Source organism: Culex quinquefasciatus, chromosome 3 (assembly GCF_015732765.1).
Source record: "Culex quinquefasciatus strain JHB chromosome 3, VPISU_Cqui_1.0_pri_paternal, whole genome shotgun sequence".
NCBI classification, from domain to species: domain Eukaryota; kingdom Metazoa; phylum Arthropoda; class Insecta; order Diptera; family Culicidae; genus Culex; species Culex quinquefasciatus.
The window spans coordinates 196,463,012-196,488,590 of NC_051863.1; the positions used below are offsets into that span (position 1 = coordinate 196,463,012).

General features: G+C 39.7%; 5 protein-coding genes across 6 annotated transcripts; 3 read left to right on the forward strand and 2 right to left on the reverse strand.

Moving 5' to 3' along the window:
* Positions 1 to 2,160: 2,160 nt before the first annotated feature.
* On the forward strand, positions 2,161 to 3,121 carry LOC6042834 (kxDL motif-containing protein CG10681). Its single transcript, XM_001870796.2, has 2 exons — positions 2,161 to 2,398; positions 2,462 to 3,121. Exons 1-2 carry the CDS (start codon positions 2,232 to 2,234, stop codon positions 3,030 to 3,032), a joined length of 738 nt encoding a protein of 245 aa, XP_001870831.2. The 5' UTR covers positions 2,161 to 2,231; the 3' UTR covers positions 3,033 to 3,121.
* LOC119769512 lies at positions 3,118 to 3,999 on the reverse strand. The gene is made up of 3 exons (XM_038262248.1): positions 3,820 to 3,999; positions 3,437 to 3,762; positions 3,118 to 3,376 (listed from the first exon to the last, which is right to left on the reverse strand). Exons 1-3 carry the CDS (start codon positions 3,827 to 3,829, stop codon positions 3,173 to 3,175), a joined length of 540 nt encoding a protein of 179 aa, XP_038118176.1. The 5' UTR covers positions 3,830 to 3,999; the 3' UTR covers positions 3,118 to 3,172.
* A 711-nt stretch (positions 4,000 to 4,710) lies between these two features.
* Positions 4,711 to 7,530, forward strand: LOC6042835 (splicing factor 3B subunit 2). 2 transcript variants are annotated; one of them, XM_038262247.1, is made up of 3 exons: positions 4,711 to 4,872; positions 4,933 to 6,693; positions 6,757 to 7,530. In XM_038262247.1, the coding sequence occupies exons 1-3, from the start codon at positions 4,855 to 4,857 to the stop codon at positions 7,411 to 7,413; spliced, it is 2,436 nt and encodes an 811-aa protein (XP_038118175.1). In that variant the 5' UTR covers positions 4,711 to 4,854; the 3' UTR covers positions 7,414 to 7,530. The 2 variants fall into 2 exon arrangements, with proteins under 2 accessions (XP_038118175.1, XP_001870832.1); XM_001870797.2 differs by having other exon boundaries at positions 4,936 to 6,693.
* An 11,362-nt stretch (positions 7,531 to 18,892) lies between these two features.
* On the forward strand, positions 18,893 to 20,267 carry LOC6042836 (EARP-interacting protein homolog). The gene is made up of 2 exons (XM_001870798.2): positions 18,893 to 19,061; positions 19,118 to 20,267. Exons 1-2 carry the CDS (start codon positions 19,020 to 19,022, stop codon positions 20,183 to 20,185), a joined length of 1,110 nt encoding a protein of 369 aa, XP_001870833.1. The 5' UTR covers positions 18,893 to 19,019; the 3' UTR covers positions 20,186 to 20,267.
* LOC6042837 lies at positions 20,252 to 21,856 on the reverse strand. The gene is made up of 2 exons (XM_001870799.2): positions 20,978 to 21,856; positions 20,252 to 20,913 (listed from the first exon to the last, which is right to left on the reverse strand). Exons 1-2 carry the CDS (start codon positions 21,720 to 21,722, stop codon positions 20,375 to 20,377), a joined length of 1,284 nt encoding a protein of 427 aa, XP_001870834.1. The 5' UTR covers positions 21,723 to 21,856; the 3' UTR covers positions 20,252 to 20,374.
* Positions 21,857 to 25,579: the final 3,723 nt, after the last annotated feature.

A 25,579-nucleotide genomic window follows, 5' to 3' on the forward strand; every position in this document is an offset into this window, starting at 1 on the left:
TTGAGTTTTAAAGTGAACTTTTCATACATTCTAAACACTTATTCACTTAAAAAAAGTTTGGTTAACTTTTTACCAAGGATTTCTGCAGAAAATAACTTCATCAAAATACAGTACCGTCATCAGGGGTGAGATTGGGTCATACACACTTCAGCATTTTTGGATGACCCAATCTCACCCGCCAGACCGCGGCTGTAGTTCAGTACACTTTTGAAGAATTTTCATGTTTCACATACCTTATTTACACTATTCAATCACAAAACTTCACCAATCATCAAAATTTCCACTGAATTCCTCATTATTTCTTTAGTGCCCTTTCAGTTCTCTTCGAAATTTGCATTTAGAAATGGCCTAGTAACGCGCGGCTTTGCTGACTAATTTTGCTCAGGCGCGGATGGCAATTTTGATAAATAATTAGATAAATAGATAGAATTACTTTCATGTTATTAAGAAAATTATTATCAAGAATAACGAGAACTTATTTTTTTTTTTCATTGAGTGCAATTTCAATTCTAGCAAAACATTGTAATAGGGCCGAAGCCGAAGTGTAAACAAAGAGTCTATCCTGCTCGTTCCAAATGCAAACATCAACTGACGTGAGCAGGATAGACTCTTTGTTTACATTTCGGCTTCGGCCCTTTTACATTATTTTGCTAGAATTGAAATTGCACTCAATGAAAAAAAAACAAGTTCTCGTTATTCTTGATAATAATTTTCTTAATAACATGAAAGTAATTCCTTATTAATAGATTTTTTTCTGAAAATGTTTTTTTTTTGTTTTTTCTTAATACGAACCGTCAAAAATTAAGATGAAGATTATGTAGAGATTATTTTTTAAATGTATGGTTGAGAATTTCTTAAATAAAATTATTACTACACTTAACTCATTTCTTAATATATCCGGCTCTGAATATGTAATTTCTTTTGAGTTTTGAGTAATGTTTTTTTAACTTTATTTATTTTTAATTTTATAGTGGATATTTGCCTTTGATTTACCCGTAGAAATACTTTTTTCTAAATTTAAACATTCTTAGCGAAAAATACAAAAATCAAAACATTCAATAATTAATGCTCCATCATTCATAGTTCAAATTTCAAAAATTCGAAACTTTTTTTATATTTTACCAGTTTTTTTAAACAAAATTTTTAAAATTCAGATTTAAAAAAAAATCGAATTTCTAAAATCGTAATTTAAAAATTCCAAAACTAAAAAAACGAGAAATCAAAAATTCCAAATTAAAATAATTAAAATTAAAAAAATCAAAATAAAAAAAATCATGATTTGAAAACTAAAAAATATAAAATTTGAAATTATTTTGGAAACAAAAAAAAACGAAATCTCAAAAATATCAAATAAAATTTAAATTCTTAGATTCTTAAATTTACGAAGAAAATATTTCAAATATTTGAAATGCAATTTGTTTCGGAATAAAATTTTAGTGAGGAATTTGGAATACAATCTGTATTAAAATTAATGGATTTTGAATTTTTAGAATTTCGAAATCTAAACTTAAATCTCTGATTTGCAAAAAGATTTTTTTTTGTGACACTTTTCTTGATGTCTCGTGAGGTATTTTTTAAAAGGATTTTTTGCTTTCATTCCTTCAAACATAAAACGAGTTTAATTTTTTTATCAGATACTTCCTGTATAAGTTTTTTTGTTTGGAAATAACATTTCTTGAATGTTGGTCGCGATTTTTTTTTCGACTTTCCCGTAACAACCCTGCATTTAGAAATGGCTCATTGTGAACTACAGTTGGAAAGTGAAAATTTAAGGGCCTAAAAACGAGTTTTTTTTAATTATGAGTTTTATTGCGAAAATCAACATAAATTAAGAAGCAAGAAGTGTTGAGGATTACGATGTGTTTTATCGTATCATCAGTAAAAATACCATCAGTCAAGCTTTTTTTTTAAATAGGAATTGAAACAAGTTGTCCACTTTTTGCAAGCGATTTTCTCGAATCGCGGTTTTAGGTTTTTTACCCTAATGAATGGTTTGGCTCGATGTTTCGGAACCGATATCGGATTAGCGAGTCGCCTCTGTACAACCAATGATTCTGCAGCTTGAGAAAAGTCTGTATTCCTCAAAATTCGGCAAACACTTGACGTTTCTAAAGGGCACCGAAAAGTGACAGCTCACTATTTTTGTTTTGTTTTCCTTATTCGAGGCAAAAATCAATAATAAATCAGATTGAAGAATCGGTTCCAAAATTTTCATCTTCGATTTCGTCAAAATGATGAACTCGGAAATGAGCAGCAGCATGCAGTCGGGTCGGCCGGAGAGTGAGTTCAGCATCGAGTGCTTCCAGAACTACACGGCACCGGAGGTTTTCGTGCAGGGACTCGCCGGGCTGGTCAACCAAACCGACGTAGAGGTGATGATTCGGGCCCAGAAGCAGATGTAAGTTTCTGAGGGATTATCGATTTTTCTGAATTTTACTAATTTGTGTGTGTTATTTTTTAGGTTGCAGCGATTTGAGAAAACCAACGAAATGTTGCTAAATTGTAACGCGCTCAGCCAAAGTCGGCTCAAAATTGCGACGGACGACTTCAAAAAGCACACAAAATTGCTGCACGACATGAAGAAAGATTTGGACTACATTTTCAAAAAGATTCGCAACATCAAGTCCAAACTCGGCAGCCAGTATCCGCAGGCCTTCGCGGAGGCGGAGGCGAAAAACCGGTCCGTTTGCTTCGACGAGGAGGACGAAATCGACACCGGAAGCCGGGCGGAAACGCTGGACGAGTGCCCCCCCAGCAAAACGGGCACCCCGGTGAGGGTGATCACGGCGGCGGCGGCGGCGGAAGAGGCCACGGAAAAGCAGAAACGTGGCTCCGTCAAGGAGAAGAAGAAGCCGGCGGTGGCCGAAGCGTCCACGACCGTGAGCTACATGAAGATGGAGCAGAGCCCGGAGAACCGCAAGTCAGGCAAAACGACGCCGAGCGATCCGAAGCGACGGTCGCTGCTTTCGACGCACAGCAGCTCGACGGACAATTCGAACGACTCTTCGGAGTGCACGTCGGACACGGGTTAGACGTTGAGTTGGGTAGTTTTGAGTCGCTTTTCCATTTTAGCTGTAATCTGTCTGTAATTTATCGAATATATTAAAACTAAACCCCTAAAGAAGTCCTTTAATCCTATTTATTTGCATCAAAATTCATCAAATAACCCCCTTCAATCCTGCTGCGGTCTCTTCTGGTGGCGCGAAAACATTCCCGGGCTCCGGTCGGACCAGCTGGCGTGGAACCGCTCGACCTCCTGCCAGCTGGGCTCTCGAATTCCCGTTCCGAAGAAACCCTGCAAGCCGGGCAGCAACGAGCGCGCAAACTCTGCACTAGGACCGTCCGGAAGCAGAACCAGCACGTAACCTCCGGTCAACTAAAAAACAAAACGGAAGATTAAAATTTAAAAAAAATGCAAGAGACGACGCAAGCCTACATGCACGTCCAGCGGCCACCGCACGTAGTTCTGTCCCCGGAAGGCGTCGTTGATGTACGCGGCAAACGGGTCCACCTCCTCCTCCTGCTGGATCCACTGGCGCGGATAGTCCGGCAGACAGAAGCGCACGACCTGGAAGTTCGGGTTGTGGGCGAGCACGTCCGGCACTCGACGCAACAGTTTCCGGAGTTCCTGCGGGGGACAGTCTTTGTTCCGCATGGCATTCCGCACGATTGGGGCCTGCTTTTTCTGGCGAATCGCCACTTTTTGCTTGCGCTCCAGGCGCTTGGCCACGAACTTGGGATCTTTGGATTGTTTACCTCCCCCTGCGAAGAATGGCGGTTATTGTTTGTTTTTTTGAACATAATTTGTGATTCAATTACTTCTTGGCATCTTGAATAAGTGAACAGAATAAGTGCGATTTTTCTATGAAATCTCAGCAAAAAATAATTTTTAATGTATTGATCCTTGCACTGTAACTTGGATTTGGCCCGCACTTTTCTCTCGCACTTTTGACAACAAAATTTCCAAAAACTAGGCAACCAACAGTTGTTTATTTACATTTTCAGTCGCAGTTTCCACCAAACTGGACATTCGCACTTTAAAATTGCGATTGACAGGTGAGCAACATCGGCTCGCTTTGATCATTTTTTGAGAAAATTAAAATTTCCCAAGCCAGTTTGACGAGTCGCAATAGTGCGATCGATAGCAATAATTTAGTGCGAAGTCCAAGTTAGTGAGAATTGGGTCCTAAAATGAAGCTTAGATTGCTGATATTATTGTTTACAGCGATAAAGCTTATTTTTCTGAGTACAATGACCCTTTGTACGACCACAAAGAGTTTAAAATGGATTTTTAACTCAATTTTGAAAAATTAACCTCGCGGTCCTTCTTGACAGAAAAGCTCCTACTTGACAGCTCGTTCCAAGGGGACCATAGTTGATTCATCGAAAAAATGTTGTCTAGTCAATTTTTTTTGCATTAAAATGAAAAAACTGATTAGAAATGGTTTTTAATCGTGTTTTTTACCGTTGTACATAAAAATTGACACAGGGCTTTAGTACCCAATTGCGCAATAAAAAGCCGATTTGGTTCGGGCCTCAAACTTTTGATTATTTTGATGTAAACAATAAAAATAATTGAAGATTCTTTTATCCCTGTGACTGAAGTTGCTCTGTTGCGCTGCGTCTGTCAATGCACGTTTGTTATAGTTTGGCTATATTTAATCTAAAACTTAAGTTGATAAATTTCGAATCGAGTGTTTCTGAAGGGTGCGTAATTTTCTGACAGTTCACCAAACAAGCAGCCATCATTGCAACTTTTCGTGCGTCGACAGAGGAAAATAGAATTTTCAGCCGCAACTATTTAGCTATTTAAACGTATTTTGTAATCGTAAATGCTTGTTTCGAGCCTCCAACATGGAGAATAATCCCGAGGTAAGAAAATACACAAATTGTCTCCTATCGAAACGCGTAACTTCCCTGCCCCTCCATCAGCAGCAAAACCATCCCCCGGCGTCGATGTTGCCGCCTCCGCCGCCCGGATTCATGCTGGGTGGTCCGTCGCTGATGGGACCCCCCGGCGGCCAACCCGACGACCCGAACCGCAACCTCCCGTCGTTGATGTCGCTCAAGTTTCCGGAAAGTCCGGAAGAGGCTGCTGCGGCAGCGGCCGACCTGGCCAACAAGAAACCATCCGAACTGGTCCTCCCAAAAGCGCTGGAGGACGTGCTGGCCCTGAAAACGCTGCGCGCGAAAGAACTTGGCGCCGAGGAGGTGTTGGCCGCGGCCGGAGCCGTCGTTCCGCTGGTCGCACCCCCGTTGATGGCTCCACCACCGCCGTCCGGAGTGATCGGGTCATACCTGGACATGGAAGGCGATTCGGACGATGAGAATCTGGACGGAGTGGCACCGGCGCCGCCGATCATCTCCAAAGCCGAAGGTCGACTGGACAGGAATCGACGCCGGAAGCAGCGCAAGAAGGAGAACCGGAAGGCACGCCGCGAGCAGCAGGCCCAGGTCATGCAGCAGCGGGAAAAGGAGCACAAGGAGCAGGAACAGGCAAAGGAGGTGGCGGCGCCGGCTCCGGTTGAAAGCACCGAGAAGCAGGTTGTAGAGGAGCCGGTTCCTCCGGAAGTGGAAGATGGAAAGGAAGTCGAGGAAGCGGTGGTGAAGAAAGAGGAGACCGAGGAGGAGCGAGAGAAAAGGAAGGCCAAGGAACGGGCTGCGAGGACCAAGGACAAACTGGCCAAGGCTGTGGCCATGATTGAGAACGAGCTGGAGCGGGTTGAAATCGAGTACGTTCCGGAAAAGGTCACGATCGCCGACTTGGCACCGATGTATCGTCAGTTCTATCGCGTCTTTGAGATCTTCAAGCTGGAAGCGAAGCCGAAGGAGCAGGCCAAGGCGGACACGACGGAAAGTGAGAAAATCGCCGCGGCGAAGAAAGCCAGCGAGAAGGACGGTGACGAAGACGACGACGACGCGATGGACGTGGAAATTGACGAAAAGGAGCGAATCTCCAAGCGAAAGATGAAAAAGCTAACCCGGCTAAGTGTGGCCGAGTTGAAGCAGCTGGTCCACCGTCCAGATGTGGTCGAAATGCACGACGTGACGGCACGCGATCCGAAGCTGTTGATTCAGCTCAAGTCCCACCGGAACACGGTCCAGGTGCCGCGCCATTGGTGCTTCAAGCGTAAATATCTCCAGGGAAAGCGCGGTATCGAGAAGCCACCGTTTGAGCTGCCGGCGTTCATCAAAAAGACCGGAATCATGGAAATGCGCGCCTCACTGCAGGAAAAGGACGAAGCGAAAACGCTCAAGGCCAAAATGAGGGAACGGGCACGGCCAAAGATGGGCAAGATCGACATCGATTACCAGAAGCTGCACGACGCATTCTTCAAGTGGCAAACCAAGCCTCGAATGACGATCCACGGAGATTTGTACTACGAGGGAAAGGAGTTCGAGACCCGGCTGAAGGAGAAGAAACCGGGAGATCTGTCGGAGGAGTTGCGCGTCGCCCTCGGAATGCCAATCGGCCCGGCTTGCCACAAGATTCCGCCGCCCTGGTTGATTGCCCAGCAGCGTTACGGACCGCCGCCAAGCTATCCGAATCTGCGGATTCCCGGCTTGAACGCACCCATTCCGGAGGGCTGCTCGTTCGGTTATCACGCGGGCGGCTGGGGCAAACCGCCGGTCGACGAAAACGGCAAGCCCCTGTACGGTGACGTGTTTGGCATGAGTGCCAGCGAGCATGATGTGAGTTTTTTTTTTTAAATTTCGCTGTAATTTGTACCCACTATTAATCTTCCTTTCTTCCAGAACGGTCTCGGTGAGGAGGAAATCGATCGCACCCAGTGGGGCGAGCTGGAATCCGAATCGGAAGAATCGTCCGAGGAGGAGGAAGAGGACGGCGAAGACCTGAGCGCACCCCCCGACGAAAGTGGCCTCGTAACCCCGGCCGAGGGTCTCGTAACGCCGTCCGGTCTGACCAGTGGCGTCCCGGCCGGCATGGAGACGCCGGACACGATCGAGCTGCGCAAAAAGAAGATCGAAAGCGAAATGGAGGACAACGAAACCCCCGTGCTGTACCAGGTACTCCCCGAAAAGCGCACCGACCGCATCGGAGCCTCGATGATGGGTTCGACGCACGTGTACGATCTGGCCGGAGCTGCCGCGGCGGCCGCAGCCGGTGGTGCTGGCGGTGGCGCCGGTGGTTCACGTGGTGCCCGCGCCGGGGCCATCGATCGCGAGGGAATGGTCGAACTGGCGCTGGATCCGTCCGAGCTGGACATGGACAACGAAGCGATGGCCCAGCGGTACGAGCAGCAAATGCGCGAACAGCAGAGCCACCTGCAGAAGGAGGACCTGTCGGACATGTTGGCCGAGCACGTGGCCCGCCAAAAGTCCAAACGGAAACGGCAGCAGACGGACACGACCAGCAAGCAGACCAAGAAGTACAAGGAGTTCAAGTTTTAAGGACTTGTTCGTTTCTTCTTGGAGGAGGTCGAGGTGGTAAGTCGCCCATTTGCATTACATATTACAATTTATATATCCGTGTTGCTAAATGCAAATCTAATAAATATCGGAACCACAGGATGTATGTTTTCAATGGTCAAAAACATGCCGAAAGTGTCTTGCTGTTGAATTTTATAACTTTTCAGGACTATTGTCTACATTCCCGTATCTTGCTGAGATCGTGGAAATAATCTAGAATCGTGAAAAATTATGAAATCGAACAAAGTTTTAAACAAACACAAAATCTTTATTCCAAAACACTAAAACATTAAAAATAAAAATCAAAATTTACGGAGCTTAAAAATTGAGAAGAAAAAAAATTATTGTAAAGTAAAAGCTAGTAAAAAAACATAATAAAATTAAATTACAAATTTGAACAAATTGAACAAAAATTCTGAAACTACAGGACTAAAAAAAAACATCCAAACTAAACATTTAAAAAAGTACAGTACTTGTTGAGTAACTGCACGAGTAAATGAGTATATTTTAACTGGAAGCTCGATAACTGGGTCGTAGTCCAATTAACAAGCAGACAAACGTTAAAAAACAATAGCAAAGCAAAATGATCGAGGGGTCAGTGGATTGAAAAATGAAAACAAACAAATAGAAATTCAATTTTAAATTTTCTTAAAATTTTATTTGTTTTTAAAAATCATGTATTCAAAATATAAAAAATAAAAATTGTTACAAATAAAAAAAATGTCAAAAAATCAAACAATAACAAAATTCAAAGATTAAAAAAAAACAATTTAAAAAATACGACTTTTTCAGATTTTTTATCTATCTAATGTTTGAAACTTTTGTAAATTTAATAAATAAAAAGATCATGGAATCTCAAGCGTTATTGGAGAAAAAACGTTTTTTTTTTTTATTCGAACGAAATATTGGAAAAAAGGTGCAGGTGGTTATGTTCTATATGATGAATAGGACAAAGAACTTTTTACAAAACTCCTAAAAAATCTAGAGTTTCTTTTTGATTAGGTCATATACACATATGAAAGACAATGGTTTATTGGTCCTTTTCAAAAAAACTCTGGAAATATTCTTTTTTTTAATTGTTGCATATTTATTTAATCCTTAATAATTTATTCTAATTAAATGTTTTCAATCATTGGTACCTCAATCAGAAAATGTCCCCCGGGAGAACCTCCTAGAGGAAAACGGGCACTCCAGGTTGTCATATTTAACATTTTTGGGATGGATTTTTTTTAAATTTTTATGAAATTCCAATGTACAAAATGTGGCAAATGGGCAGTATTCATGATTGCTGAGAGTCGCAGGACTCTCGCCCTTTGCTATTAGTAAGTATCCAGCAAAGCAAAGGGTATAGCATGCATTTGATACTGTCAACTCCCATTCGGCTGTGTTCTCGACGCTGTCATGTTGTAAACTGGAGCCGAGGGAGGTCCTGTTGTGAATTCTAGTTGGAGGTGGTCCGAAGATCATTGAAGAAGGTAGAATTCGCCATCACACAAGACACGAAGGCACGAAGGATAGACCATGTCTTGGAGGGTGAAAGGATGATAGGATTTTGTGATAATACCACAATTTAATATTTGTCTTTCTTTTTTATTTCAGACAAAATGTCTGGTCCGAATCCAAGGTGTTGCAGAAATCTTCGACTATACAAAATGGGGTTTTCCTTCTATCATTTCCTGTATTTTGAAAAAGGTGATGCGCCGAATGTGGATATATAGTTTATCACACTTACTCCATATGGTGTGAACGTGAAATGCTGTATGTTTGCAATTGGTGCATTGGCTATTTTCAAAACAAGCTAGATTTTTCCTATTATTTTAAGATAAAATTTAGTAAAATCTATCTATCTATTTTTAAATACTTTGCTAAACAAAATAAAATTTAATAGGGTCTTAGGGGACCACAAAACGAACAGAATAAGGCGGATCCGGCCAAAATCGGTTCAGTCAGTTCTGAGATAATCGTGTGGAAAAAAAATCGTGTCTACACACATCCCCACAGACATTTGTTCAGAATTTGATTCTGAGTCGATAGGTATACGTGAAGGTATATCTAGGAGGTGTATTTAAGAAGTTCATTTTTCGAGTGATTTTATAGCCTTGCCTCAGCGAGGTGAGGAAGGAAAAAACTAAATAAAAAAAACTTAAGTTCTGTAAACATATACGTTCTGTAAACATATAAAACACAATAGCTTATAGGACCTTAAAAAAACAATAATAAAAAATCTATTTCAAAGGTTATTTCTAGAGTTTTTTTATTAGGTCCTATAAACATATGAAAGACAATAGTTTATTGGTCCTTAAAAAAAAAAACTCTGGATTTGTATTTTTTTTTCTTTCAGTATTTAAAATTTTGAAAAAATTACAGTATTATTTTTAAAAAGAAAAAATTGAAAAAAATAATAGTTAAAAACAAATATAAGATCAATAAAAATAGCATACACTCAACCCCCGGTGGTTGGTGACTTTTTCGTTTGACACTTTTTTAGTTTGTACCCCGAGGGGGATGACACTCCTGGGTTGACCGAGCGATAAAGCTCCCTTTCCAGACCTTCAGCCATCTTTATAAACATCTCTTCGTACTACGGATTGTAGATTATCACGTTCACCGTTAGCGCCACAACACGGGACGATTTAACCTGCTCCGAGCGGAACAAGCCAGCAGTGATTTCACCACCGATTGCTTTGTTTATTGTTTTAGTGTGTTATCACGGAGTGACGTCCCCCTCGTTGTACCTAGAGACCCTAAATAGGGAGACTGGTCTAAGTTTTCTAAATCGATCTGGCAACGTATGTTTTGAGCTTGCCAACATTTATATGTTTTGCTGGGCGTAAAGGCAAATGCTCGTTTGGATACATCAAACTCGTGTCTGTTTGGGTACGTCAAATTCACTTCGACCAGTCTCCCTATTTAGGGTCCCTAGTTGTACCCCGTTGGTTGGTCAAAGTCAAACTAAAAAGTGACGAACTATCACTTTTAATTTACATGTCGCACACGCACACTATCAAAACAAACGTTTGGTAGTTTATGTGAATTCCGTGTAAAAGGGTTGTCAAACCAAAAAGTGGCCCTGTTCGTTTGACAACAGTTGGTGTGAAACCATCGGGGTTTAAGTGTAATCAATAAGGCTTTCTGGTAAGAAAATTACCAACATATTGAAAGTATGTTTACATGACAGCTGGACGTTTGTTTGCATCAGGTTTCCTATCTCTTTCTAGCATTTTTGCCTTCCTCACTTTACTGAGGAAAGGCTATAAAATCACTCGAAAAATGAACTTCTTAATTTGACCTCGTAGACCCACCTTCACGTATACCTATCGACTCAGAATCATGTTCTGAGCAAATGTCTGTGTGGATGTGTGTAGGTGGGTGGACAAAAAAATTGTCACTCGATTATCTCCGGACTGGATGAACGGATTTTGACCGTATTAGTCTCATTCGATCCGTCTTGGGGTCCCATAGGTCTCTATTTAAAATCAGCAAGTTTAGTTAAGTACTTCAAAAGTTATGCTAAAAAAACGATTTTGGCGTATGTTCGGAAGATTGTAAAAAGGGTGGTTTTGTAAGAAACCCTGTCATGTTATACATTTTCAGAAAGGTATTAAAAAGACCTTTCCAATGAGCTCAAAACATTGAAGATCTGATAACCCTATCAAAAGTTATTAGCACTTAAGTGTTATTTATACACTTTTTCGAGGCCGGATCTCAGATATTTCAGTAAAAATGATGTCCGGGTCCATCATGCGACCCATCGTTAGTTAGATAATCGAAAGACCTCTCAAATGAGCCTAAAACATCAAGGATCTGACAATCCTATCAAAAGTTATTGGCACTTAAGTGTTATTTATACACTTTTTGGAGGCCGGATCTCAGATATTTTAGTAAAAATTATGTCCGGGTCCATCATGCGACCCATCGTTAGTTAGATAATCAAAAGACATTTCAAATGAGCCTAAAACATCAAGGATCTAACAACCCTATTAAAAGTTATTGGCACTTAAGTGTTATTTATACACTTTTTAGAGGTTGGATTTCATATATTGTGATAAAAAAATTGACTGAATCTTCCATGCGAACTATCGTTGGATAGTTTTTTTTTATCAGACCTTGCCGATGAGCCAGAAATATTGATGGTCTGCGAACCATATCAAAAGAAATGAGTAATAAAGTTGATTTGTTAAACATGTTAAGGGGGAATGTTGCTATTTTTACTGAATGTATTGACTTTATGAATATGAGGAAGGCACCAACCACCTAAAGGTGGATTAAGTAACGTTTTTTGTCTAGTGACTTCTAGTTGGTTTTTTTGACTGACCGTCCGATATGTCAGCCAACATACTTCGCAGGGTTGTGACAGCTCAAGCTCGATGATTAGGTCTATTCCCGTACCTGCAGAATTGCAGAAGTTCTGCAGCTTCTGCAGAATTCTGCAGCCAGCATAAGTCACTTTTTTGCAGCACGTTCCCGTACTTTTCAGCTCGCTCTCTTCATCTCTCTCTTTTGCAGAAGTTCTGCAAGGAGAGAAGCCGCAAAACTTTTGCCTGGGTAACTAGCGCGTTCCAGTACTTTTTCTGCAATATTGTACACAGTTGAGTGGATTTACTCAAATTGGGTATTAAAGTTTTTTTTTTATTGTTAAAAAAAGGGATTGACAAAAATTGAATTGAAGGAAGTTTACCTTTACTTATTGTTTTATGCAACTCAACATTTTATTTAAAAGATGCTTATGCGACGACTTATGCTTAGGTAGAAATTATACATTGGAAACAATTCAAAACTTTTACATTAGGTAAAAAATAGAAATGAGAGTTGCAGGTAAGTTCAACAAATATAATTTAAAAAAATGACGAACAAAGGTTTAATATAGAAGGGATCATAAATACATGTTTTGATAACAGACCATTTGAAGGATTTTTTATTCAGCATAACATAAATAAATTATGGATGTCACATGGAAGAACAACGGTGCCGCAGCAAAATTGAAAAATATTAGAAAGTATATGAATCACAAACTCAAAAATATGGAAACACATAAATTTAGAAACTCGGAAATTAAGAAATAAATAAAAATATTTAAAAAAAACTAAGATTTTTTGCCTTCCTCACCTTACTGAGGAAAGGCTATAAAATCACTCGAAAAATGAACTTCTTAATTCGACCTCGTAGACCCACCTTCACGTATACCTCACAATCGACTCACAATCATGTTCTGAGCAAATGTCTGTGTGGATGTGTGTAGGTGGGTGGACAAAAAATTGTCACTCGATTATCTCCGGACTGGATGAACGGATTTTGACCGTATTAGTCTCATTCGATCCGTCTTGGGTCCCATAGGTCTCTATTTAAAATCAGCAAGTTTAGTTAAGAGGCAGTATTTGTAAATATTGCTCGGTTTGTTCTAGAGGTCGTATTGAGGTGCTCCGATTTGGATGAAACTTTCAGCGTTTGTTTGTCTATACATGAGATGAACTCATGCCAAATATGAGCCCTCTACGACAAAGGGAATTGGGGTAAAACGGGCTTCAAAGTTTGAGGTCCATAACACCTAAAAAATCTTAAAATTGCTCGCATTTCCGTAAAACTTCATCAATTCTAACTCTCGTAGATGCATTCAAGGTCACTTCAAAATGTGCCATAGACATCCAGGATTGGTTTGAAATTTTCTCTTAGCTTTTGCAAATTACTGTCAAAAATGGATTTTTTTAAAACCTTAATATCTTTTTCCAACAGCCTCCAACACCCATACTCTCATAGGTCAAAAGATAGGCAATTTCATGGACTATAAGCCTATGGTAATAACTTTTTGGCCAATCGCAGTTTTTCTCATAGTTTTTTTTTTTTTTTTTTTCATTCCTTTGTGGACCATCATTCAGTGAGGTACTCCTGGATTTTAGCTCCTGAAAAGTGCTTAAAAAGTGCAAAAATGCCTCAGGGCAAGAAAAAGAGGCGGTCCTCACCAGCAGGATCGGCAGATTTGAAGAAGCTAAAGAATGCCGAAGCGCTACCTGCAAAGCCAGGCAGTTTGAGCAAGGACGCTCAAAAATTGTCTGGAAACCAGTTCGCTACCCTCCTGTGGACGTGAGCGAGAAGGAAGAATTTGAACGACGGGAAAAGTTGCCACCCATTTTGTGAAAACATCGTCATCGGATTCGGTGCGAAAGTGGCTGACCGGGTTTATCAAATCTGGTGCTTTACGAGCTTCCATTCGCTTGTGTGCTGATGGACTCAAAATTCTGCTACCTACCAGAAAGGATTACAACTACGTTCGGGATTTCCTGAACAACACAAAGATTGAATACTACAGCCACGACGATCCAGGTAAACGCCCCATGAAACAGGTCCTCCGAGGCCTGTACGACATGGATGTGAATGTGCTGAAAGAAGAGCTCAAAACTCTTAAGTTGAACGTGATCGAAGTCTTCAAGATGACGTGACACAACAAGGACATCAAGTATCGTGATCAACTGTACCTGGTTCATCTCGAGAGAGGATCGACAACGCCGTCTGAGCTGAAAGCAGTTCGGGCAATTTTCAACATCATCGTGACTTGGGAACGTTATCGCCCAGTGCACCGTGACGTGACACAATGTTCGAATTGCTTGCAGTTTGGACATGGTGGAAGGAACTGTTTCATAAAGAGTCGTTGTGCAACCTGCGGAGGTGAGCACAAAACACAAGCTTGCGAAACAATCAACGAGGACATCGAAGCGAAATGCTTCAATTGCGGCGGCGACCATTCGACCAAGAATCGAAGCTGCCCAAAACGTGCTGAGTTTGTAAAAATTCGGCAGCAAGCGACGACGAGGCACCAACCAAATCGTCGCAAAACACCACCAACTTTCACGGACGTGGATTTTCCTGCTTTGGCGTCACCAGAAGCAGGATCTGTTCGAGTGGTTCCAAATCTGCAGCCATTGCCGTTGAATCAGCGGCAAAGAGTTGCAGAGCATACAACACCTCCAGGCTTCAGTCAGCAACCGAGGGAAAACCAACCAGCATCAACGGGTGAAGGCAGTAGTGACCTGTTTTCACCACAAGAACTTCTGAACATTTTCATCGAGATGACAACAATTCTGCGTGGGTGCAAAACTCGCCAGGAACAAGTAAGAACTCTTGGAGCATTCATCTTAAAATACAGTTCGTAGTTTACTCGTTCTAGTGATTTTGAATATTTCAATGGATTTATTTTTTTTTATTTTTTTTTTATTTTTTTTTTTTTTTAGTTTTAGGTTAGGATTAGCTGTTAAAGTGATTTTTTTTTTCTTTTTTACCCAAATGTATTCAATTCAATGCAATAATGTAAAACAATTTGAAGCAAATAAATAAATGTGATCAGTCAATAATAAAACGAAAAATACAACAAAGATGAAGAGCATTAGGCCATACCACTTATCATGTAAAAGAAATGTAATTATTATAAGAATGTTCAATAAAGACATATTTAATTTCAAAAAAAATCTCATAGTTTTTCGATTTTTCTACAACAAACAATTTACAACGTTAGTTTTTACCCTGCTGCCCTCCATAGCGGCACTTTTTGGTCTCAATTTTGTCATATTCGGAATCCTCGGACAATTTCACGTAAGTTAGAAGTATTGGAATTGTAATTTTGATTTAAAAAATAATTAAATAAAAGATTTTTGAAAAAAGAAATAGATTTTTTTTACCCTATGATCAATACGTCAAATGCTGTATCAAGTAGGCGAAAACCTGTTTTACCCCTAATCCAACAAATTGTTAAAAAATATTTCAATTCATTCTAAATGGCAATTTTTCCAATCAAATTTAAAACTCCAATACTTCTAATTTACGTGAAATTGTCCGAGGATTCCGAATATGACAAAATTGAGACAAAAAAGTGCCGCTATGGAGGCCTACAGGGCAAAAATTAACGTTGTAAAATGTTTGTTACAGAAAAATCGAAAAACTATGAGAAAAACTGCGATTGGCCAAAAAGTTAATACCATAGGCTTATAGTCCATGAAATTGCCTATCTTTTGACCTATGGGAGTATGGGTGTTGGAGGCTGTTGGAAAAAGATATTAAGGTTTTAAAAAAATCCATTTTTGACAGTAATTTGCAAAAGCTAAGAGAAAATTTCAAACCAATCCTGGATGTCTATGGCACATTTTGAAGTGCTTCAAAAGACCTTTCGAATGCATCTAAGAGAGTTGGAATTGATGAAGTTTTACGGAAATGCGCGCAATTTTAAGATTTTTTATGTTTTTTTGACCTCAAACTTCAAAGCCCGTTTTACCCCACTTCCCTTTGTCGTAGAGGGCTCATATTTGGCATGAGTTCATCTCATGTATAGACAAACAAACGCTGAAAGTTTCATCCAAATCGAAGCACCTCGATACGACCTGTTACACATTGGTGAAAAACTCGCTCTTAAGTACTTCAAAAGTTATGCTAAAAAACGATTTTGGCGTATGTCCGGAAGATTGTAAAAAGGGTGGTTTTTGCAAGAAACCCTATCACGTTATACATTTTCAGAAAGGTATTAAAAAGACCTTTCCAATGAGCCCAAAACATTGGAGATCTGACAACCCCATCAAAAGTTATTAGCACTTAAGTGTTATTTATACACTTTTTGGAGGCCGGATCTCAGATATTTCAGTAAAAATGATGTCCGGGTCCATCATGCGACCCATCGTTAGTTAGATAATTGAAAGACCTTTCAAATGAGCCTAAAACATTAAGGATCTGACAACCCTATAAAAAGTTATTAGCACTTAAGTGTTATTTATACACTTTTTGGAGGCCGGATCTCAGATAATTCAGTAAAAATTATGCCGGGTCCATCATGCGACCCATCGTTAGTTAGATAATTGAAAGACCTTTCAAATGAGCCCAAAACATTGGAGATCTGACAACCCCATCAAAAGTTATTAGCACTTAAGTGTTATTTATACACTTTTTGGAGGCCGGATCTCAGATATTTCAGTAAAAATGATGTCCGGGTCCATCATGCGACCCATCGTTAGTTAGATAATTGAAAGACCTTTCAAATGAGCCTAAAACATCAAGGATCTGACAACCCTATAAAAAGTTATTAGCACTGAAGTGTTATTTATACACTTTTTGGAGGCCGGATCTCAGATATTTCAGTAAAAATTATGTCCGGGTCCATCATGCGACCCATCGTTAGTTAGATAATTGAAAGACCTTTCAAATGAGCCTAAAACATCAAGGATCTGACAACCCTATCAAAAGTTATTGGCACTTAAGTGTTATTTATATACTTTCTGGAGGCCGGATCTGAGATATTGTGATAAAAATATTGTCTGAATCTTCCATGTGAACTTTCGTTGGATAGGTTTTTTTCACAGACCTTGCCGATGAGCCAGAAAAATTGAAGGTCTGCGAACCCTATCAAAAGAAATCAGTAATAAAATTGATTTGTTAAACATGTTAAGGGAATGTTGCTATTTTTACTGAATGTATTGACTTTATGAGTGTGAGGAAGGCACCAACCACCTAAAGGTGGATTAAGTATCGTTTTTTATTTAGAAACTAAAAAAAATAAATCAGGTATTTAAGAAATTTGAAATGCAAATTTTTATATCAGAAAAAAAAATCACAGATTCAAAGCTTAAAAAATTCAAATAATTAAAAATTAAGTAATTCAAAATGTTTAAAATTGAAAAAAAAGCTTAGTTTAAAAAAAAATATAAAAAAAGGTTGAAAATATAAAAGTTCAGACCCTAGTTAAGATCTCATATATTCAAATATTTTTAATTCGAAATAAAAAATCAAAAGTTTGAATATTTAAGAGTTTAGAACATCAAAATTCAAAATCTACAGTTAAAAATTCAAAGAAATTATAATTTGAAAAAAAGTAAAATTTGAAAATTTTGCATATAAAAAAAATTAAAAACTCAATTATAAAAAAAGATACAGTTTGTACTCTATTATCCGAAGACCTCTTAAAAATTTCTAATCTCTAAATCCTCTAAATATGCGTTTCTAACCTAGAATATGTCTCCAAAATATGTGTATTTTTTATGATTCAAGATGGCGGCAATTTAAGAATTTAAGAATTTAAGAATTTGAGAATTTAAGAATTTAGGAATTTAAGAATTTAAGAATTTAAGAATTTAAGAATTTAAGAATTTAAGAATTTAAGAATTTAAGAATTTAAGAATTTAAGAATTTAAGAATTTAAGAATTTAAGAATTTAAGAATTTAAGAATTTAAGAATTTAAGAATTTAAGAATTTAAGAATTTAAGAATTTAAGAATTTAAGAATTTAAGGATTTAAGAATTTAAGAATTTAAGAATTTAAGAATTTAAGAATTTGAGAATTTAAGAATTTAAGAATTTAAGAATTTAAGAAATTAAGAATTTAAGAAGAATTGTGGTGCAGAGTATACCGTATATTTTTTAATAAAATGTATATCAATTTTAATAATATAAAATATGATGTGTAAACAACGTAACATATGTTTCAGCAAAAATTGTATGGTCATCAATTATATAATCAATTATATTTGTTATTTATTTGGTATAGTCTAATACCTTTTTATGATTCCTTCATTGAAAGTTCAACAAAATACATTGAACATTTTGGTTCATATAAGAATACAAATTGGTAGCACCATCACAGGTACAATTTATTATTTGCCAATTAAATATACCTAGTATTTTAACACATATATTTAGTCTGTTCAAAAACAATTTAAGATCAGAAATCAATCTTTAAACAATAAAACCAGACATTAAAAAATACCCCAACATCCATCAATTCCAAATATACAAATGTCCCTTCAAAAAGACTACTTAAATTTAGTAATAATAAAACATAAAATTTATTACAACTACATAATAATAAAATGCTTTATTTAACCCAACTTGCAAATTTTATGTAAGCGTGCACTCACACCAACTTGCAGTTACTTTTCAACACGAAAGAGAAGAGAGAGCTTGCAGAAAAGTACGGGAACGGTTTTGCTGCAACTTCAGCCTCTCTCATTGCAGAAGTTCTGCCTGGGATAAAAGTTACTTTTGTTGCAGAAAAGTACGGGAACGCTCTGCTGCCGTTTTTGTGCAGAATTGCAGAATTCTGCAGTACGGGAATAGAGCTATCTAAGCCCGATCTCACACACACTAGCACACCATTTGTTTTGCTGGCTGGTACAAAATTTAACCTCAATCTTTTTCGTGTACGTACACGCAATACATGCGCACGTAGATAACTCTATAGACCTATTGTTTGCATCAGGACACTGTGACGAGGAGTTCATTATTTTTGGGTTAAATTATATTTTTTTCACTGGGCCTAGAAAGCCTTATACATTGACGCTTTGTATGATCACAAAAGGTTTAAAATCGATTTTAAATTAATTTGGGAAAAAATAAATTTAATCACCCCGCGGCCTTACTTGACAGCTCGTTCCAAGGTTATTTATTTTTTTGTTTTGGTCAAGTATTTTCAGCCGTGTACTGTTATGACGTCACTGTTGTAAACAGAATCGGTTTTGTGTCGATTGACGATAAACATCTCAGTAGAAGACTTCTACTTCTCAAATCTTGAACAGATTTTTTAGTAAATTTTCAGATTAGCATTTGCTGAAAGATTATTTACGATGGACGACAACAACTCGCTCATCTACGGATTGGAGTTTCAGGTGAGTAACTCAAAACTCCTCCCTAATTCAATCTACAATACTTCCTCCCTTTCCAGGCTCGCGCCCTTGCGTCCCGGCAAGCCGAAAGCAACGATGTCCGGTTCTTCCTGGCCACCCAGTCCCTCAAGCCAAACAACCAGCTGCACGTCGTGGACCTGGACGAGGACAGCTCAACGCTGCAAGCGAAGATCTTCTCCCACCCACTGGGCGAAGTCTGGAAACTGACGGCCAGTCCCCACGACGGGAATGTCCTCGCGTCCTGCTTCAGCACCCTGGGCTCTCAGGGGGTCATGCAAACGGCCCTGCTACGGTTGCCGGACCAGCTGACCTCGCCGGATGACGAGGCGGAGTTTCTTCAGTTTGCTGACGTGGAAGTGTTGAACACGGAGGGGTACGGTGGGGAGATCCGTACGACGGAGTTCCACCCGACGGATGGCAATTTGCTTAGCACGGTCATTGATGGGAAGATTTTGCTGTTTAATCGGGCGGAAGCTTCTACCAGGTTGGTGGTGGAAATTAATGCGAAGAACGCACCTAAATTTTCCGCTGGACGGTGGTCACACTTTAACCAGGGAAATCAGTTCATAACGCTGTACGAATCGTCGGTGAGGTCGTACGACGTCCGCGAGCCGAACCATTGCGCGTGGGTCATCGAGGACGCGCACAGTCAGCTGGTGCGGGACTTGGACTGCAATCCGAACAAGCAGTGCCACATCGTGACCGGTGGCGACGATGGCGTCATGAAGATCTGGGACTTTCGGAACACGAAGGAGCACGTGTTTGCGCGGAACGACCATCACCACTGGATCTGGAACGTGCGGTTCAATACGTATCATGATCAGCTGCTGCTGTCGGCGGGCAGTGACGGGAAGATTATGTTGACGTGCGCGAGTAGTGTGAGTTCGGAAGCGTTGGAAAGTGTGGGAGGAGGTGGTGATGAAGAGGAGCGGACCAAGGAACATCTGGCCGATGGGCTGCTGCAGACGTTTGATCAGCACGAGGATTCAGTTTACTGTGTCGAGTGGAGCACGGCCGATCCGTGGCTGTTTGCCAGCTTGAGCTACGACGGAAGGATGATTGTTTCGAAGGTGCCGAAGCAGTACAAGTATCAGATATTGCTGTAATTTCTATTTACCTAAATGTATTCTATTTATGCTAATTTACAAATAAAGGAACCGTACTAAACACTGTTTCGTGGTACATCAATATTTTATTAAAATTATTTCAATTGTTACTAAAATTAAGGTTTTTCCGTGATCTACAATTACGCAAAACAAAAATTGAAAAAGATGAAACAAAACTCAGTCAAACGGCTACTTTCGCCGTAGCTTTTTGATCAGCGTGGGTTCCTTCAGAACCTTGGGAGCGGCCTTTCGGCGGGGTCTTTTCGAGTCCGTTGAGTTCATACTGTCCTGGTCGCTTCGGTCGAGTTCATTTTTCACACTTCTCGCGTTCCCATTCGGCACCGTCAGCAGTCCGTCGTACGAAATGTTGTGCTGCTGCAGGTTGGCCTTGGTCAACGGCGTAAGCGCCACCATCGGGACGGGCGATATCGGCGGTTGGCGCTTTTTACCCCGGCCACGCAAGTTGCGGGACTTTGTAACGGGTGTTGAGCAGCTTGCGTTCGCGATCGTGTCGTCGTTGGTGGTCGTGTTGTTTTCCTTGTTGGCCTCGCGATCCACCAACGAGCAAATCATCGAATCGCTCGCCATCCGCTTGATCTTCGACGGTCGCAGACTCTGGTCCGTCTCCGGGTTCAGCTCAGACTGGGTGCTCTGGTCGCTCGGTATTCCCGACGGATCGACAAAACTGCTGGCCTCTAACGTGCTCTCCGTCACGGTGCTGGGATCAACTGAAAATATATATATAAAAAAACATCTTAGAACCTTCCAACAAAGTCAAAATCAACCACTAACCTTCAATAGCTTCCGTCTTGTCGGGAGATACCACCGTAATCGTCGGATGCACGACACAGCCACTGACGTCCATTTCGTGTACTTCCGCAGAACTATCTTCCTCGCTGGTTCGGCCACCGCCGCGCGATTCTCGACCCGGATGGCTCCGTCGGCCAACCGCGACCACACTGTTCGTATCCACGGTCTCAAACGATTCGTCAATGCTTCGATTGCGGGACCTTCGCGGGTGCGACAACCGGTTCAGCTGCGGACTCATGGACAGTTTCAAAGTGACCCGCGGTTCAAAGGACTCATCCGCGTCGTCCTCCTCTTCCTCCCCCTCCAAACCAACCGCCGTCCGGTAATCCTCCATCGACTGGTTCTCGTCGTCCTCCTCCGCAATTGCGGCCTCATTCTCGTGTGGTGGGTTCTCCGCTCGGCGTTTCTCATAGACCAGCGCGGCCACCGGCTTTCGATTCTGTTGTTCCCGCTCAATCGCGACGTGCTCCCGGTTGACCATGTCAAAGACGTTCCCACTCTGGTCACGCACCGATATCATAATTGTGGTCACCGTTTTAAACTGCTCCAGCAGCTTGTGGACCATGTCACGGAGCGTTTTGTTCTCCGCCCGGCACTGGAACAGCTCGTCGTGAATTTCGTTTATCATTTCGATCTTTTCGCGGATTTCCTCCTTCAGTTTTTGGTTGCTCAACACCACCTGCGAGTTGATCAGCTTGTACGCCGACAGGAGGTTCGTGTCCCCCATCCTGGTCCGCGGTCAGATTCCAGATTCCACAAAACCACAAACGATTCACGCAAGCTGCGTTGTTTGATTTTTTTAACCGACAAATCAGATTGACAGCTCCTTCGCGACGAAGATGCTTTGCTTTGGTACACGCTGAAAAAATACTCGCAACAATTTGCATCGGTTAGTTTGATGCACGTTAAACCAAAGATCTTAGATATTGCTATTTCTTTAGATATTGCTTTGCTGGTTGCTGACCTTGTGTTACGCGTTACAGGGGGGGTAGGGGGGATCGCTCATCTGTTACGATTTGTTACGAAGGGTTTAACTCAGGGCTGTGGAGTCAGTGGAGTCGGGTCTTTTTGGGGACCTGGAGTCGGAGTCGTCAAAACTCGAACAGCTGGAGTCGGAGTCGGCTAAATTTGATGAGCTGGAGTCGGAGTCGGAGTCGGAGCCAAAGGTTTCTGATAACCCGGAGTTGGAGTCGGAGCCGGAGTTATCTTAAATTCAACAAAAAATATGTTTTTTATTGTTCAGTATTTCCTATGTAACAGCTTAATTTACAAAACAACTTATATTTTTAATTGATTTATCAGATGCCATTATGTATTTGAAGCTTTTTATTGCGAATGAAATGCTCTAATTGTGTTATTACACTATAATCACTAAATGATAACCTCTTACCCAAGTATGTAGTATCATCATTCAAAAAATAAAATAAAAAAAATAAAAAAAAATTGGTTATGTAGTCAGACTATATTTATGTTCCCTTTCAATTCAAATTTGACCAAATTTCATTCAGTTATTTCTGAAAAAAGTACACACAAAGTCATCTTTTACCCCTATAGCGAATGTCTTAGAGGTTTTAAGTTATATCATTTTTTAGGAAAAAAATACGAGGTACATAAAAAGATTATAAATAGTAATCACTGTTTTTGCAGATCGAAAAAGAGTCACTGACAGTTTAACTTTTGTAACAATTAATCAACGATAATAACAATCTCTTACTTGAAACTCAACATGCGCATTTTGTTTCTAACTGAGTACAAGAAAATCAAAGTGTTGCATTTAAAATAATTTAAACTAACAAAAAATGTTAAAAGAAGTTGCAACAAATTTGAAATAATCATTGATTGTTGATATTGATGTTGATTTTAGGTAAACTATTTTGATAGCGTTGCAAATTATCGTTGAACAAATCTCAAGAATTCAGTACAAAAATGAACTAATAATAAAAATTATAGAACAAAATATAGGATTTTAATTTATTTTTCAAATATTATAAATAAAAAAACCCAGAATCAAAATATTATCAACTGGTACGAATTTTCTCATAATGTATGTCTTACGGCAATATGACGGAAGGTGATAATTATTGTAAATCAATGAATCTTATAAAAATGAAATATTTGTGACCTAGAAAATATTTTACTTGTGGATATTTGTTTTTATTATATTTTAAGTTTTTTCATATATTTTGATGGAGGCGCAAGATCATCCAAAAAGCTTCGTTTTAGGTGAAGATTCACGAAGTATCGTGCACCTCCTTTTTAAAGTATATAAAATTTTAAAATCAAAATCAATTAAAAATTTTCAGGTTAAAATATTTTCCATGCCACAGATATTTGAAAAGGACATCTTAAGCATCCTTTCCACGAAGAAATTGTTTAGATACATTGATTTGCAATGACCGAGCCATGTAGCCCAGTGGTAACGCTTCCGCCAGTTTGCGATAGATCGGGGTTCAAATCCCGGCTTGGACCAACACAACTGGTGATCTTTTCCCTTCTGGAATCGATTGCTTAGTAAAGGGAAGGTAGTGTATCGTCACAAACTGGACCTTATCACGACACCTTAGGGAGAGGCGACCTATGGAATGTTATCATTAACCCTAACATGTTAACATTAAGTTGAGAATGAAACTCCCACTGAATCCGCTTTGTAAATGCCGGCCCCAATACTCTTCAAGGGTGTTCCCCTCAGGAACTGGGAAAGATTTACTTTTTATTTATTTGCAATCATAATCTCCTTCAGCCATGGCGTGATGTCCATGTACGTCTTAAAAAAAAAAACAAAAAAAAGTTTCGTTTAAAATTGTCATTTAAAAAACAAGGTGTTCTTGTGTTGTGCTTCTTACAAATGTCAGCCTTAAAGTTAGCAAATTGAATTTTAATGTTCAATAGATCATTAAGGCCAGGTTTCTTTTAGTTATTCATTCAAAAATAACAATTTAATATTTAAATTTATTACTTTGAAAAAAATATTTTCAAATTTGAGGTTAAGCAAGTAAATCCAAATTTACTTACAAAGCTGTTCTTCTCAAAATGCCTCTCATTCCCTTGTGGACCATCATTCAGTGAGGTACTGCTGGATTTTAGCTCCTGAAAAGTGCTTAAAAAGTGCAAAAATGCCTCAGGGCAAGAAAAAGAGGCGGTCCTCACCAGCAGGATCGGCAGATTTGAAGAAGCTAAAGAATGCCGAAGCGCTACCTGCAAATCCAGGCAGTTTGAGCAAGGACGCTCAAAAATTGTCTGGAAACCAGTTCGCTACCCTCCCTGTGGACGTGAGCGAGAAGGAAGAATTTGAACGACGGGAAAAGTTGCCACCCATTTTTGTGAAAACATCATCATCGGATTCGGTGCGAAAGTGGCTGACCGGGTTTATCAAATCTGGTGCTTTACGAGCTTCCATTCGCTTGTGTGCTGATGGACTCAAAATTCTGCTACCTACCAGAAAGGATTACAACTACGTCCGGGATTTCCTGAACAACACAAAGATTGAATACTACAGCCATGACGATCCATGTAAACGCCCCATGAAACAGGTCCTCCGAGGCCTGTACGACATGGATGTGAGTGTGCTGAAAGAAGAGCTCAAAACTCTTAAGCTGAACGTGATCGAAGTCTTCAAGATGACGAGACACAACAAGGACATCAAGTATCGTGATCAACTGTACCTGGTTCATCTCGAGAAAGGATCGACAACGCCGTCTGAGCTGAAGGCAGTTCGGGCAATTTTCAACATCATCGTGACTTGGGAACGTTATCGTCCAGTGCACCGTGACGTGACACAATGTTCGAACTGCTTGCATCCTGGCTTCAGCCAGCAACCGAGGGAAAACCAACCAGCATCAACGTATGAAGGCAGCAGTGACCTGTTTTCACCACAAGAACTTGTGAACATTTTCATCGAGCTGACAACAACACTGCGTGGTTGCAAAACTCGTGCGGAACAAGTAAGAACGCTTGGAGGATTTATCTTAAAATACAGTTCGTAGTTTACTCGTTCTAATGATTTTGAATATTTCAATGAATTTGCTTTTTTAGTTTTAAGTTAGGATTAGTTGTTAAAGTGATTTTTTTTTCTTTTTTACCCAAATGTATTCGATTCAATGCAAAAATGAAAAACAATTTGAAGTAAATAAATGAATGTGAACAGTTAATAAGAAAACGAAAAATAAAACAAAGATGAAGAGCATTTAGCCATACCACTTAGAATGTAAATGAAATGTAATTATTATAAGAAAGTTCAATAAAGACATATTTAATTTCAAAAAAAAATTCTCAAAATGCCTCTAAAACTGAAGATATTTTTTGATTTCTGTTTCCATAACGTATAAAACTTGTAATCTAGAAACTTTTTTCCGTTTATTTAGTTTACTTTACTTTTACTTAACTTATTTTTCTTGAGAAAAACATGACGCTTAGAGAGTATTTAAATAATCCTATTTATCAATGTTTTAAAAATAATTAACTAATAATAGATAACTAACTTTTGAAACATTTAAAAACATGTGGAGTCGGAGTCGGAGCCAACCATTTGTTGAAAGCTGGAGTCGGAGACGGAGTCGGCTAGAGTTGGTAGGCCGGAGTCGGAGT

Coding starts and splice junctions, on each gene's coding strand:
- LOC6042834 (XM_001870796.2), top strand. CDS start 2,232: ATGATGAACTCGGAAATGAGCAGCAGCATGCAGTCGGGTCGGCCGGAG. Junction 2,399..2,461: donor ATTCGGGCCCAGAAGCAGAT/GTAAGTTTCTGA, acceptor GTTATTTTTTAG/GTTGCAGCGATTTGAGAAAA.
- LOC119769512 (XM_038262248.1), bottom strand. Junction 3,377..3,436: donor GGTGGCCGCTGGACGTGCAT/GTAGGCTTGCGT, acceptor TTTGTTTTTTAG/TTGACCGGAGGTTACGTGCT.
- LOC6042835 (XM_038262247.1), top strand. Junction 6,694..6,756: donor TGAGTGCCAGCGAGCATGAT/GTGAGTTTTTTT, acceptor CCTTTCTTCCAG/AACGGTCTCGGTGAGGAGGA.
- LOC6042836 (XM_001870798.2), top strand. CDS start 19,020: ATGGACGACAACAACTCGCTCATCTACGGATTGGAGTTTCAG. Junction 19,062..19,117: donor TCTACGGATTGGAGTTTCAG/GTGAGTAACTCA, acceptor CTCCCTTTCCAG/GCTCGCGCCCTTGCGTCCCG.
- LOC6042837 (XM_001870799.2), bottom strand. CDS start 21,722: ATGGGGGACACGAACCTCCTGTCGGCGTACAAGCTGATCAACTCGCAG. Junction 20,914..20,977: donor CAAGACGGAAGCTATTGAAG/GTTAGTGGTTGA, acceptor ATATATTTTCAG/TTGATCCCAGCACCGTGACG.